The sequence below is a fragment of the Oreochromis aureus genome, linkage group 16 (genome assembly GCF_013358895.1).
Source record: "Oreochromis aureus strain Israel breed Guangdong linkage group 16, ZZ_aureus, whole genome shotgun sequence".
Taxonomy (NCBI): domain Eukaryota; kingdom Metazoa; phylum Chordata; class Actinopteri; order Cichliformes; family Cichlidae; genus Oreochromis; species Oreochromis aureus.
Genome location: NC_052957.1, coordinates 27,721,982 through 27,737,190, shown reverse-complemented (window position 1 = coordinate 27,737,190; position 15,209 = coordinate 27,721,982). Strand labels below are relative to the sequence as shown.

The 15,209-nt window shown below is 41.8% G+C and overlaps 1 protein-coding gene across 1 annotated transcript in view; it reads left to right on the top strand.

Moving 5' to 3' along the window:
- The window catches only part of xpo4 (exportin 4), a 50,964-nt gene that overhangs the window by 14,826 nt on the left and 20,929 nt on the right, over positions 1 to 15,209 (top strand). The window contains exon 7 of the mRNA XM_031755571.2: positions 5,229 to 5,341. Coding sequence (XP_031611431.2) covers positions 5,229 to 5,341 — 113 coding nt within the window. The remainder of the gene's footprint in view (positions 1 to 5,228; positions 5,342 to 15,209) is intronic.

Here is a 15,209-nt window from a genome sequence, read left to right as displayed (position 1 = left end):
CTTAAAAGGAGCTGACAACGTACCATTAGTGTTCATATTATTAAATTTATAGTTTGTTCACTTTCAGTAGCATGTGGTAACAAAATCAACAAACCAGATTTGGCATTGAAACATTGTGTTGTTTGGACTTGTGGTGCACATAATTCAGCTGCTCAGTGCGCTATGAAAGGAATCTGCCCACATTTGCTCTGTTTGAGTCGTGCGGTTGCTTTTTTGCTCAGCAGTGTACATTGAATTATAGCCCACGAGGCGAAAGAGGATGGTTTTTAACTGCAACTCTGTTCCCTCATGTTTCGAAAAAGGGAGCGCTGCTTTGATGCACAATACCTGGGCTGAGGTGGTGTGCATCCACAAGTGCTGAACAGCCAGCTGTTTCTGATTTATTAGTGTTTCTTTGTTGGCTGGAGTTAATTAAGGTATTACAAAGTTGGTTTGAATGTCTGTATGATTGCAGTTTTGGAAGCAACATGTGAGAGCTCTGGGTGTTCAAATCTCTTCATTTGTATTTGATTTAAACTCTTGTGGTCAGTGGTTTACATCGGCTGTGTGTGTGTGTGTGTGTGTGTGTGTGTGTGTGTGTGTGTGTGTGTGTGTGTGTGTGTGTGTGTGTGTGTGTGTGTGTGTGTGTGTGTGTGTGTGTGTGTGTGTGTGTGTGTGTGTGTGTGTGTGTGTGTGTGTGCGCGCGTGTGTGTGTCTGTCAGTACATCTTATCTCTGCAGTGGGAAAACTGACGTGTCACTGTGGTTATTCCTGAGCCTGCTGGAACAGTTCATATAGTAGCAGGTGATGCCTTTTAAAAACCCACCAAACCACAGCCACATGTCCTAGTCACTCCATGTATATTACTCATCCTGGAGGCATGTACGCTACACACACACACACACACACACAAACGCACACTCATCCAAACCATCTTTTTTTTCCCCTCTTGTTTTTAAAAGAGCTGTTGAAGTTGTAAATTCACTTGTCAGCTTAGCAAGCTCCTCTGTTTATAAGCAGTGAACGTGAAGTGAGTGAACATTTAATGAGAAGAGGGTATTCAAACTGTAACTTTTAAGTCATGTAACTGCTTTAGAAAAGTACATAAATGTTTTAATCGTAGTTAAGTGAGGAAATAAAAAATTGGCCATAGTTTCTTTTATACAAAGGACATATTGGGTGTACCACATCTATAAGTAAACCCAGAGAACATGCACGAGCCATGCCAAACTAATAGCCAGTGCTTAACGGTCATAAATTACATCAGTTATTACAAATATATAAAAAATGTAATGTCATTATATTTACCTACAAATACTTAAAGGTAGATAAAGTGATAAGGGGTTAACAAGTAATGTTTTTACAGGAAACAAAGAAAGAATTATGCTGTAATTTAGGTAATGTGTTACTAATTTTAGGTAATGCGCAAGTAATTTTAAGTACTACATAATTTCAGGTGCTTCACAGGAAGGGTGACAAATTATTCTGTAAGTAATTTTAAGTACTGTGTCATTTCTTGGTAAGTTTGTGGCTAAACAAGCAATATTTCCCCATCTTACATTGCAAGTAGTCGAGTAGTGGAGTCTTTTAACTTTACCCAACTTCCAGGTATTTTACAAGAGAGGAGACGCTCCTTTTGAAAGTTATGTTTGAACAATGACTGTAAAAGGAAAAAAAAAAAAAAGTTAGACTTGATGATTGTAAGGTCGTGATGGCCTATAATTGTGATGGCATGTATTTTTTCTTGTAAGCTGTTAAGAGAAAACAGTCCTTATCGCATTTATATTGGTAAAATAAGAGAAGAGTTGAATAAAAGAACATCATGCACAGCAACATGGGGACTATTAAATAAATTTATTTTACTGGGCCTACCCTTAAATATTTACTTTCAAATAAAATAATTAAAATTCCATTTCATTACAAGGGAATTGCACACGTATAAAAAGTGTTAATAAGCATACTGCACTTGGCTATATTATGTTATCTTTTTCCTAGAAAGTTGCTTACAAGTTATTTTCAGTCTTCTGCTTGGAAGTTGTAAAGATTATATGTATTCCTGAGCACTAGTGTTTATAATCTGCTCTTAATCCAATACAGTGCAGGGTTCAAACCAATTACATTTCTTCCAGTTTTCCTCTAATTCTGCCTGTCAGACTACATCACTGCTCTGTCCATCTGCGTGAAATGGCTGAAGTAGCTGTGTAGTTATCATTCCTGAGGTCTTGTGAATGTAGTCTCAGTCATTTGATCTTTAGGAGTGTTTGTACGACCTTTATCACAGAGGTGGTCCCTCCCTGAGGAGACTGCCTCTATCTGCGTGTCGCAGGTTAGCCGCACTTGCATTAGGACCATGCGTGAACCTGCTTCTCTTTCCTTTTATCTCCGGTCTCATAATTATATATTTTTTTTTCTCCCGGACTTTTTCACTGATTGACAAACAGGAATTTGATTTAGAACATGAAAGGAACGTTAAAAGGCAACAACCTTGGCTAGTTTTATAATACCAACATGACAACTGACATTTAGGGTAGACAAAAAAAGAGTGTTTAAAATCAAGTTAAGAGGGGCTTTCAGTGGAACTAATCGTGAAAGGAAACCGTTTAATCAGAATGAAATGGTTAACTCCAGTTGTTTGTTAGTCATTGAGGAACACTCACTACTTATCTGACCTCTTTCTCATTCCCTCTAAGGTTCAGTTAGAGGTCCTGTGCCTCGCCACGACTATTTTTAAAGTAGCCTGAAAGCCAGGCATTGGATGGACAGACACAAACACACACACACAGACACACAATCCCACAGGCCCTTAAACAGGTGCCAACTTCTGTGCCGAAAAGTGTGGTGTGGTGTGTTGTGGTGGGGTGTGTGCACGGGGAGTGACTGTCGACTGGTGTGGCAGGAATGCGTGACCTTGTCGGCCTCTGTCGCCGTTTGGCTTTGATCAAACATTCCTATGGAAGTTTCCTTGTGCTGTCACTGAGCCGCAGGGTAGTGATATGGATCGGGTTTTTTTTTTTTGTGTGTGTTTTGTGCAGGTGACAGAACATAAGGAAAAAACATTCAGTATGATATCTTGCAAAGGAGAAAGCAAACAGAATCTGTTTTGTTTTGTTTGGTTTGTTTTGTTTGTTTTTTTACCTTGTGTGTCCCTGAGTTTCATTTGAGGGGAGGGTGCAGCTTTGGGTGTGCAGTTAGCATGTCCTGCCTGTGCCTGCGCAGGTTCTCTGACTTAACCCACCAGTCCAAATACTTGCATGTTGGGTTAACTGATGATTCCAAATTGGCTGTGCACTTGAATGTAAGTGTGATTGCTTGTCTGACTCTCTGTGTTAGGTCTAGTGACCTGTGCAGGGTGTATCCACACCCCCCACCCCGTAACAGCTGACATAGGCTCCTGCCCTCAATGACCCTGAATTTGATAAGCAGTTATGAAAATGGATGGATAGGCCAGTTTAGCCTTTGGGTTTAACTTGGGATTTAGCAATTGGTAGCAACTTTGGAAATTAATTTTTCACACATGAAAGCCGATTGTTCTCCTCAGTTGGAGCTAATTCTGGTTGGGTCTTAAACCGTTCCTCTGGCAAACAAAATATTTGATGTCGTCCTTTGGTTTGGGATAGTGTCTTTTGTTTTCTGTCAGAAAAATCCATCTGTCCATGTGCTTAAGCAGGTTATGAGAGCACGTGTCAGAAAAATATTCAGTAAATTAATTCATAATGAAAGCGTCAGCTGAAGCTGTGAAGCTGTTGATATATACAGATAATCTCAGGTTTATTAAGCCTCCTGTGGGAGTTTGTTTTGACGAGGCCGGCGTTGGAGGGAGGATTGCAGAGAGGCCATGAGGAGAGAGGTTTGATGGATTGTTCTCTAGTGAGGTAAGAGATTGTTTGCACTTCCAAAAGCCAGGAGGACAGAAAACAGAAGGAACCTACTTGTTGTTTGATTTGTGGTGAAAATGTATTTTACAGTAGGAGGCTGATGATCAAAAGACAAATTTTTTTTTTTTTGCTTAAGGAACAAAGAAGTGGTTCTTGATGGTGGTTAATAGAAGCAAGACAAATTGACTGATGAGTGCAAAGTGTTGTGGGTTTTTGTGAGGTGCTTGGTTAAGCAGAGAGAAAAGCCCCGGTTGGCCTCTTGAATAGGAGTAGTAAAGAGGATTGTTGTTGATGAGCTAAGGAGAAAATAAAAAAGCTTGTTGTGGATGTGTTTTTAGAGTTTTGGAATAAGGACAGGAAGTGTTGCGGCTGTGTAGGGAGAGTGTGTGTGTTGTGGGTTTGTGAAAAGCTTGTGGGTGCAGAGAAAGTCTTAAATAAGGAGACTGTGTTGTGAGAGCGTGGAAAAAAGATTTGTTTGGGAGAAAGGAGACGAGGGACATTAAGATGAAAAGGTTTTTATAGCCTTCAGAACAGAGAGTGATTGTGGGTTTAAGATGATGGTTTCAAATGAGAAGGTCGGGTTGTGCGGACAAGGAGAGAGAAAGCGTCATGTTAGGACCAAGGAGTACCATTTAAAAATGTTCATGAGGGAAAAGAGTGTTGATTGACATGAGAGGACAGAGTGTGATAGAAGTATGAGGGGGGGCGGCTTGGTTTCAGGACTGGGAAGCAGTCCGAAGGAGGGACAAAGTGATTGGCTGAGGAGGGAGGGGGAGTGTTTCAGGGCAGTAAGGAGTCTCGAGGACGTCTTGCAGAGGAGTGGACAAAGAGGCCAAGTGTGGATTGGCTGCGGCGAGTGTGTGTCTGGAGCTTTTCAGATCTTGAGGAAGCAGAAGAGAGAAAACAGCGAAAGAAGGGAGGGCTGGTAGGAAGAGGGGTGAATAAGAGGACAAGAAGGGAAGAAGGTGTCAGGCGAAGTCAGAGGGTAAAGACTGGGGAAAGTCTGAGAAAGCAGATGAAGGAGGGAGGGGGAGAGTGGGCAAAAGTGTGAGAAAGAAGTTGAGATTTACTGTGTGGGTAAAAGCTGTGGCAAATGAAGAGCTGACAAAGGAGAAAGAAGGAAGAGTGAAGAAAACAAAGCCACCAAGGAGGGCAGGGTGAGAAAATTAGAAAAAACAAAAACTCGTGGAATAAAGATTGACAGGGTCAATGAGAGGAAGAGCTGGTTAACAATTGACTGACAAGTTTCTGCTGCCAGTCACACGAAACCAGAATATCAACTGAGAGTGTGCTTTTTGAGTGTGGTACTCCTCCCTCTCCTCCTTTTTCTCCTCCTCTTCATGCTGTTGCTGGCCTTAACTGGCGGCGATTCACTGGGGCGCCACTACATCGCCATGTTCGAGGCCACGCAGAACGTCACGCTTAAGCCCACAGAGTCCTGGAGAGAAGCGCTATTGGACACACGCGTCATGGACCTCTTCTTCACTGTGAGTATCCCATCCATGCTGGATTTCTGTTTTTCTTCTCAGAGCACTACCAGCTTCTCAAATTTGTATTTTATTTTAATTTATTTTTAAGTGTTTGGTCCTGAATTTGAACCTTAAACGCTGATGCGAAGTATCATGAGTTCCTCTGCACACTTTTGCATGCATGAAGTTGTTACAGTAGCTTACATTCTGTCTTCTGATGAATCTGATGAAACTTGTATAGCAATGGTTGCCTCCACCAGAATCACCAGTACACCAGAAGACTTTTTTTTTTCCAAGGTTTTCATCCAAAACAAAGTCATTTTTGTCTCTTTATTGTGTTGTTCTTGTCTCCTCCTTTCCTCTCCTGACCCCTAGAAGGCGGTTTATTTATTATAAGCAAAGAGAGAGAACTCGTCTTTTCATGTGGGGCAGAAGGATTTCGTTTGACCGCCTCGTTTTGGCACATCTTAAGTTTGCACTAGCTTTGTGGGTTTATTGAATGCACCATTAAGTAGATTTATGAGTGCTTTGCCGTGGGGTCGTGTTATTGTGTTACTGTCCAGAGGACCGCCCGGTGAAGTAAATGTGTATTTTTGTTCCGTGTGTTTTAAGAGACGGCCCACGCTGGCTGAGCACACAGTGCGGATGAGAAGATTGGAACAAACTGGTCAGCTCTTCTTCCTTCCAGCCTCCATCTATGCTCACTGGCGGCCAGTTAGCAGATACTGCTTCACTGTACAGCCTTTCAGTTGCCTGCTGCCATATGTGGCTCCTTCCTTTTATCTTCCACCTGTCCTCTACATCTCTACTAAATGCTACTGAAGCTTTGGGCTCAAAAAATGTAGAATTTGATGCAGCTAAAAAGAAAAAACTTTTGCTGACTATTGTTCCAAACTATTTCAGATTGTGGTGGCCGTTACTCCTGATTCAATTCTTGGATGGGGGTTTTACATCCAGTTTTGCAGACATACTGCCGAGAGCTGACAGGCTTCAATCGTTTAGTTTCTACAATTGTGGTCACACATCAAGCCTCGAGGTGGCTAACTGGGAAACAATGGCCTGGATGGGTGACTGTTGATTTCTGCTTAGGTTACAGACGGTAGAATTAACATCAGCATCACCAGTGATCTGGACTCTGGCTGATCCCTCTCTCTATACTTTAGGCCATTTAATACAGATCAGTCTTGTTGTGGTGCCACAGCTTATCTTGGGTGTTATTCTTTACAGTGTGCGGCTACTTCCAACATTTTACAGCATTGTGTCTCTCACTGGTTTCAGAAGCTTAACTATATCAGGGGAATTCCCCATATTCTAGATCTGAATCCAGTTTACGAGTTTTGAAGAAGAAACTGAAAAATCTGCAGAAATTATTTGATTCTATCCAGTCAACATGAAAAAATCTTGGGGGAACGTTAGCACCAAAGGGACCCTCCCTCCTGATAATGGTATGATGTTCCTAAGCAAAACCAAACACTTCTGTCATGTTTTCATAATCATTCAGTTTCAGTTTTTTTTCTTTTTTTTTGTATTCATGTCAAGTCGTCTTCACTTTATGCTTCCATCAGCTGAAAAGTTGGGGCTTTTTTTTTTAAACATCAGGATTTAGCATTTGTCCACAATGCCAGAACTACTACCATATAGTTGAGTTTGAGTTGTTATTGTTGTTCAATGATTCACATTAAGATGTGAAAAATGAAATGTCATAATTTATTTAATAGTGAATTATTCTGAATGTGATATTTCATTGGTTATATGTCTGCATATCCTGTTGGCCAGAGGTATGAATTTTTCTTTCTCAACTGCGACTACGATCCTGTCATTTTCCTGTGCTGTGTCTGGAGAGCTTTGTTGCTGTTGGTGCTGTTGAACTGCTGAAACACTCATTTTGTTTTCTCCCATAAGCCCTCATTTGCATTGCCTGATAATTACCACTCTTTGACAGTCTCAGTCTTTTTTTTTCTTCTTTTTTTTCTCTCTACACAGCAGAAAGTTTTCCCTCTGATTGTCACGACTTTGATCACAAAGAAATCACCATTAACTGTAATTGGCTCTAAGCAGTGAATGTAATCACAGTTTTGTTGTACAAATTACAGCAGCCTAATCAAGGACTTGATTGGCCGATCGCGGCCGTTTGGCTCGAATAAAAATATTTGTCGTTTTTCCGTAGCTTCTCTTTGCTGGTGGAATCTGCGGGATGCTTTTTGCATCGGTTTCAGTTTTCAGACCTCCCGTTTCATCTCTCGCTGCGGTATTTCTAGTAGCTCAACTGTCTGTTATTGCAAGGCTGCTGTGGAGGTGTCAGCTGCTGGTGTGTGCGCGTGTCTGTGTGCGTATGTTGCACCATCATCCTTGTTGTGTTGTCTGCATTTTCATGTGTGTTGCTAACACACGTCCATCTCTGCGGGATTATGTCAGTTTGACAGTTTGAGCTTGTGCACTAGATGTTTGTGCATACCCTCTGTTTGGATCTGAGGTGTGTGGGTTTGTTTATTCACTTTAATGGGATCCTCTGCTGTCTCAGCTGCTGTGTGTCCCTGAGTGGCAACAGGCTAAAGAGTGTGTCTGCGTCTGTGTGTGTCGAGGGCGGGTCTTATAGACACGCGCCATCAGGGTCACAGTCCAGTGGCAGGATTAGAACCCAGCCCAGGATTAGGGGCCCCTGTTAACAACCACAGTAACCCAACCATGACACACACACACACACACACACACACACACACACACACACACACACACACACACACACAGACAGTTCGTCCCATTGAGGGCCTCTTGGGAGTCTCTCTCTGTCTGTGGGTGGGTGCCTGTCAGTCTCTCTTCCATTGCCCCGCTTATCGGTGCTGTGAGTTAAAAAAACAAGCTGTTGTGAATGCAGATAAAAAAGTTTGGTTGTTGATCAGAGACATTTCACATATTGTTGATTTATTTATTTATTTTTACCCCTAAGCTGTAAAAGGCTGATGGGGTATCGTCACCACCCCTCCGGTGGGCAGGCAGGCAAGTTTGTGAATCCCATAACTCAAGAAGGAGGCGATGTACGATTTTCAAATTGATACCATAGGTTCAGGAGTGAGAGAGGTTTGGGATAAATGGGCTGCTGGAGATTGAAAAGAACAAACCGCCACTGAATCTCGCCACAACCTCAACCTCAAGGTCAAGGTCAGAGGTCAAGTTTTCTTAAAATTTTGTGAACACAATACATCAGGAAAGATGTCCCCTAGGATTTTCAAACTGATGCCATATGTGCATCTACTAGGAGGCTGAGGGGGGTAGCACTGGCAGCCGCCAGTATTTTTAATTTTTATTTATTTCTTTTTAAACGGTCTTCTAAATTTTTTTTTTAATTCACAGCAATCCAGGATATTTTTAGAATTAAAAGCTCTGGACTTTTTCCTGTCAACGGTTTCTTTTTTCTTGTTTTTTCCCCATGTTTATATGGAAGGAGGAAGCAAGAAACACAAGCTGCCAGGTGATCACAAAGAACTTCCGCAGTCCTTCACAGTAGCTGAAACTTGCCTTGAAAGAAAGGGTAAAACCAAAAATTAGTGTTTATACTGTCTGTTATAAACATCCATTAATCTTTTCAGAATGACTTCCTGGTTAAACTTTGACTTGCCTGGAATGTGGAATATAAGAAATCTGACCTTAATGTGGACTGAGCTTTTGAGAGTAGGGATGGTCCTTTAGGTCAGTAATTACAAAAGTAATGTGATGGTTAATAGTTATAAAACTATGCAAATAAGGCCTAAATTGAACAGCAATAAATTGGAAGTAGCAGGGTAACTAAATAAAAGTCAAAGGCAGACATTAAAGCAAGTGGCTTGAGTCAGTCTGTAAGTTCACTGACAATTACTAGAATGAATCTACAAACCAATGAGATAATACTGGAGGCAGATTATTAGTGACCACCCAGAGCAGAGGTTGAGATCTCCATTCTGGCTGAGAGGACGAGCACATATCTCAGAAATTATCTTGATAATTATGCAGCGTGTCGAAGCCATTTGGCTGCTGAAAAGACGCTCAGTCCACCCAAGTGTCATTCTGGCCCCCTGGGTTTTCTGGAGAAAAGCACTTATCTGTTTTCTCGCTTTAGCTCGGGACAATTATGGCTGTGAGATTCAGGGAAGGGGGATGATGGATGAAGAGAAGAGGGTAAGAAACAAGAGATGGGAAGAAAATACAAACAGTAGGAGGAATGAGGGAAATGGGGAAAGAGAGCGAGGAGAAAATTAGAGGAGGTGCAGGAATGGAAGGAGGTAATCTTGGTGGATAGAAAAAGATGGAGCAGACAAATACAATTTAGAGGGAGGGAATTGTGGATGCAATTTTCAGGAGTGAGAGAGGTTTGGGGATAAATGGGCTGCTGGAGATTGAAAAGAAGAAACCGCCACTGATTGCTCCTTCAAAATAAACTCACTCCACTTTTGTCGATTTTTAACACCTCGTGATCACGGCGCACTCTGCCACTCCAACTGAAAAAGAAAGAGCAGAAAAGAAGGCAGCACAAAGGGGCACGCACACAAGCGGAGGCATGTATGTTTTGGCCCCCCAACTATGGATTTTTTTGTTTTCTGTTTGTGTTTGTGTTTTTAGTTTCAGTTTGCTTCCAAGTGTTTAGAGAGCAGCATCAAATTGCGGCTATGTACCCTCGTACTAACGTAAATCATCCAATGAAATCAGATGCATCTGGTTTATTTCATCACGAGTAGACACACACATACAGGAATAAAAATGAAAGCAAAGGCACACACAGCCTTACAAACTCACATATAATCTAATATTCCTTTTGCTCTTTCAAAACTTGAGACATGTATCCAACACAAATTTCTAGTTACATAATATCTAATTATTTCCTGGTTGATAAGAACAGTCGGTAAAGTTGCAGTAGTTGAGTCGTGGTTGTCGTGACACGCTGGAGTTGGAATATAAGAAGTCACAAGAGAAACAAAGCGATTACTCAGGTTTTTCCAACGTTGCATGGTAACATCTCATCTTTTCCAGCCTCTGTGGAATCTGAGAATCTCTATGCACCGATGTATCACTAACCCACCAGCAGACTTTGCCACTAGCCCAGCTCCCTACTGTGTACATATTTTTTTTAAGGTTCACAACAAGCTGAAATGATATCAGGTTACATTGTTTGGCAGCAGTGATGAAGCCGATTTTAACGTGTGAATTGTGTGCTCCAGTCACATTAGGGAAAACGGTGACTGGGGACGGCAGCACAACCAAAACTTTTGCAGCCGTGTGCAGTCGACTTGTGATCTTGTTTTCTTTGAAATGGATGCTTTAAAGACTGAGACCAGGTCTCACACACGTTGTTGTGACTTTGATGCGTTAGGATGAAATCAGTCAGGTTTTGGGTTTGTTTGCAATTGAATGGGATCAAGTTGACAATTCAGATTAACAACTTCTACTGCCTCATAGATCTGAAACAGAAATTCTGAAGTTCCTCCACAAATAATGATGTTGTTGCTGCAGGTCAGGGATTTAACTGCATAATGACATAGACGCTCAGGGGCCTTGCTTTCATCTAGGAATACATGCAATAGGTGTAGGCTGCTGGGGGATTCTCATGATGCACTGAGTATTTCTTCTTCAGTCACCTTTCTCACTCACTATGTGTTAATAGACCTCTCCGTGCTGAATCATACTTGTTATTAATCTGTCTCTCTTCCACAGCATGTCTTTTATCCTGTCTTCCTTCTCTCTCCCAACCGTCACTCACTATGTGTTAATAGACCCTCCGTGCTGAATCATACGCAGCACATGCCGCCCCCTCCCTGAGCCTGGTTCTGCCGGAGGTTTCTTCCTGTTAAAAGGGAGTTTTTCCTTCCCACTGTCACCAAGTGCTTGCTCATAGGGGGTCATATGATTGTCATATGAATGAGTTACATTCATTGGTGCAGATTGACACAGATTGCCGAAGTTTGCCAAACTGTCTGCATTTGTAAATTAGAAGGAACTTATTTGCAAACCTTCACCAAGCTGTCTCAGTCTGACTGTGATTGGTTGGAGACTGGTTGCCTCCTACCATGTGAGCTGTGCAGTTCCTGTGCAACCGAATGTCGTTACCCAGCAGTTGAGGGTTTGCACGCTCAACCTCTGGGTAACTAGTTAGTCACTATAACTATTTGCAATCTTGCAATTTTTTTCCTAATGACAGAGCCATTAGGCATTCAAATTTACAAATTTTTTTGAGAACCAGCTGGTTGTCAAGGTCAAAAGTTTAGTAACTAGGATTGTGAAATGCCTTAGTCTCTCATTTGCCAGTTGTACCTAGATATTTAGGTTATGGGATGACTCTTTACTAAACCTCTACATCAGCTATTCCTAACTGAGAATGAGATGGAGGATGATAGAGTATATGCTGTGGGACAGTTATCAAATTTGAGAGGTTTTCTAGGCCAGTTTTATTATGCAAATTTAAGTACACATTTTGTCTTTTTTTTTTTTCTTTTTTTAAAAATTTTTTGTAATTCAGTATTTACAACAGTAGCAAAAACGAGTACCGAATTATGATTACGGTCTATTGTTTCTTAAATTATAGAAAATGTACTATATTATGATGTAGATTACTGAGATATGAAATTGCGTTCACATGCCAACTAGACACCCACAAAGACAGAAGAAAAAAGCCTGCATGCGCTAAAGAATTACAAGTTTACCAGTAAACACAATCAGTGTGGAGTGCAGGGACTAATGAGGCTGCAGCAGAGGCCTGCGGGCAGACAGTAACCCAATCTGAGACATGGAGGAAGAGAGAGTGATGGTGGAAAAGAGCGAGCGAAGACAATAAGTTGGAAGCGCTGTGTTGATTTGAAAAAACAGAAAGATGAGCCTCTGAGCCCCCTGAGGTAACAGACACCAGGCATTGTCTCCTTCTATAAATATCATTCCTCATTTCTCCCTGCCTTTCCCTTTCTCCCACTCCTTTTCTTTGTCTGTTCTTTTGCTCTTCATCTGCATCCTCTCGCTGTCTTGTCTACCCGTCCTTTTCTTTCATTTTTTTTCTCTTTGCTGGTTCTTGTCTTCCTCATCCCCCTCTACCACTCTTTCTTCTCTCCCTGGCTACATAATTTATCTACGATAGTGTCAGGTGTTGAAGCTCGGTACTTTGATATACACTGAAACGAGTGTGTTTTGGAGTTGGAATCCTATTTAATCTAATGAAAGGGCTGCTCTAATGAAAATCAAGGTTTTTGGCCTTGTCAAAATAAGAAGTAGTAAATGCATTTGAACTCCAGTGTATCAATGATAATCTCAAAAACAGGGAGTATTGCAGTCAGGATTTCATATTTGATAAATCTAGAAACCAGTCGTGCCAGTGATCGGCAACAAGCTTTATATAACAATTTATTTTAACAGTGTTACTTTTATTGGATGTTTGATAGATTAGTTTGATTAGTTATCATTTAATCTTGTTATCATGTGGTCGGTTTTGCAGCATTTGACTGAATCTGAGTATAGCCCTGCACACGTCTATGAGCAGTCACATCTTTAATAAAGAGTAGTGGTCCAGTTCTCCTTACAGCCATACATTCCCCTGCCACATAACACTGATTCTTCTTCTATGGTCTTTTTTTTTAAGGCCTTTTTATGTTGATGAGCTGATCAGTGAACATCTAATTTTTAAGATATCTGCAGGTTGATTTGCCCCTCCAAAGTTTTTGCTCAGATAGGTTTATTTTGTTTTTTTCAGTGTAATGATGGCCTCTTTGACATGCAGCAGCATCTCTTTGGGCATCATAGAGTGGTGGAAAAACAGCCAAACAAAGTTCAAGACTTTGAATCAACTTGAGATGTTTTATGTGCTTAATTTGTGATGGAATAATCAAGGATTATTAGTGTTTGTCAGCCCGCCGATATTACACCCTCCCATTTCGTAACATAAAGTAGTTTTCTAAAGCTGAGTATAATGTTAAACCATATGAAAAAAAGCAAAAATGATACCTGATTTAAATTTCTCTAATCATCCCTTCAGGGTCGTCTCCTTGTCTACCTCTGAACTGTATTAGTGCTCCTTAAAAGCCAATTTCTATTTGTACTTCCTGTCCTGACCTGAAAATGCATCAGGCACGAAGTTCTTTGTCAAAATGACCCCGCTTTCATGTCGAGGACCATTATTGGCAATGAGAGCTGAGTCCCCAGCTACAGACAAATGGCAAAAGAGCAGTTTTCAGAGGAAGAATCTGCATATTTCAAGGCCAAAGGTGTCAGGAGCGCATTTATTTATTTATTTTTTCCTGGTTTGATTTGTGAGTCGTGAACCATAAATCTGTTACCCAGAATTGGATTGTTAACACAATCCAAATCATGGCGAATTCCAATTCAGTTAATTGAAGTATGGGGGTGCCAGGGGGGTTTGGCCACAACAAATCAAATCTTTGCTTATTTCTGCTTCGTTTGCCCAGTTTGCCTCCCTTTCCTTTTAAACAACATTTGAAGTTAAAGGACAAAGACAGAGCAAGGAGGGATGCAATGCTTCAATAACAGATTCTTGTAGCCTTGGAGCTTATTAAATTGGAACGAGAACTCACTAACAGAAGATGCCAAACGCTGGATCCACAGAAATTCAGGATGATGGAGATTGATTATCAGTTTATTATGTAGCCTGTTCCCATTTAAAATGATGTGAACAGACTGAACTTTACAACCTTTGAAAGTAGATCTTTTGTTTTGGAATAGTTTTTATTAAACTGGCTAAGATTAGTATTAAATAGCGAGCTATCCCTAATATACTGATAAGGGTTATTTTATATTCCTCAAAGTAAAGAAAATCACCTGTGCCAGAAAGCTCTCCTTGCTTTCATCCACTCCCCCAGACACACACACACACACACACACACGCACACACGCACTCGCTGAGTATCTCTACTTATAGTCAGACTCGAGGCGACTGACATTACTGGCATCGCATGGTTCACTCGCCGGTGCAGCTGCTTTTTCAGAGCTCGCGCTGTTCAGTCCTTGGGTCTCGCTTGGGTCTGCCTCTTACACCCCTCCCTCTTCCTCTTTCTCTCTCGCTCACTCACCAGTTGCCCCTCTCGCCTCCTCCCCTGTCCTCTCGCTGAGCTCTTCCAGAGGATGACTTCACGCTCTGGAAGAGGGCAGCGGCGGAGAGGACTAACGATGGCTATGCTACGTTAGCATCTGAGATCTCTTCCCAGCAGCGCGGCATACGACAAAACAGACACCACAGCTGTAGGGAAGAGAAGAGAGGAAGAGCGGGGAGCAGGGGCGATAAAGAATTTAGGGGGGAAAGAAGCAAGAAGGGAAGAACATTTGAGGGGAGGAGGAGGAAGCACCAGCAAAAGGAGAGAGGGAGGTTGAAAGTTTGATTGCCTCAGTGATGGGGCCATGTGTTGGTTTAAGAGTGTGGAGTTGATGAAGGAGCACTCTCTCTGGATTTAAGAGGATGACAGTTGAGGAGACAGGAGAAGAAGAAGCTAAAGGAAAAGAGCCCAGACCGGCTGAGAAGAGAGCCACAGCGCACAGGAAGAAGGAATTTGAGCTCCAGACGTGCACATAGTGGAAACACATGTTGCTGAGAGGCTGTGATGACTTTCAGAGCTTTTTACTGCTGCTGCTGCTGCACCGCCATACACTTGCCTGTCTGCATGCACAGTCAAATCCAACAATGCTTTTTCTCTTGCTGAAGTGTGACCTTAAACAACAAACCAACCCTCGAATCCCACTACTGAATGGAAGCTCACAACTGACATGAGACTGAATCAAGCAGTTTAGTTTTCGTTGTTTTACTCCCCCATCAGGAGTCTGTTTCTTCCTCTTCCATTTTGATTGAGGCTGCTCAGCTATTGTTTGTTTGAGACCTGGGTCACAGTGACACATCAAAATCAATTCGCCATTTCCCGACGCCTCTGTG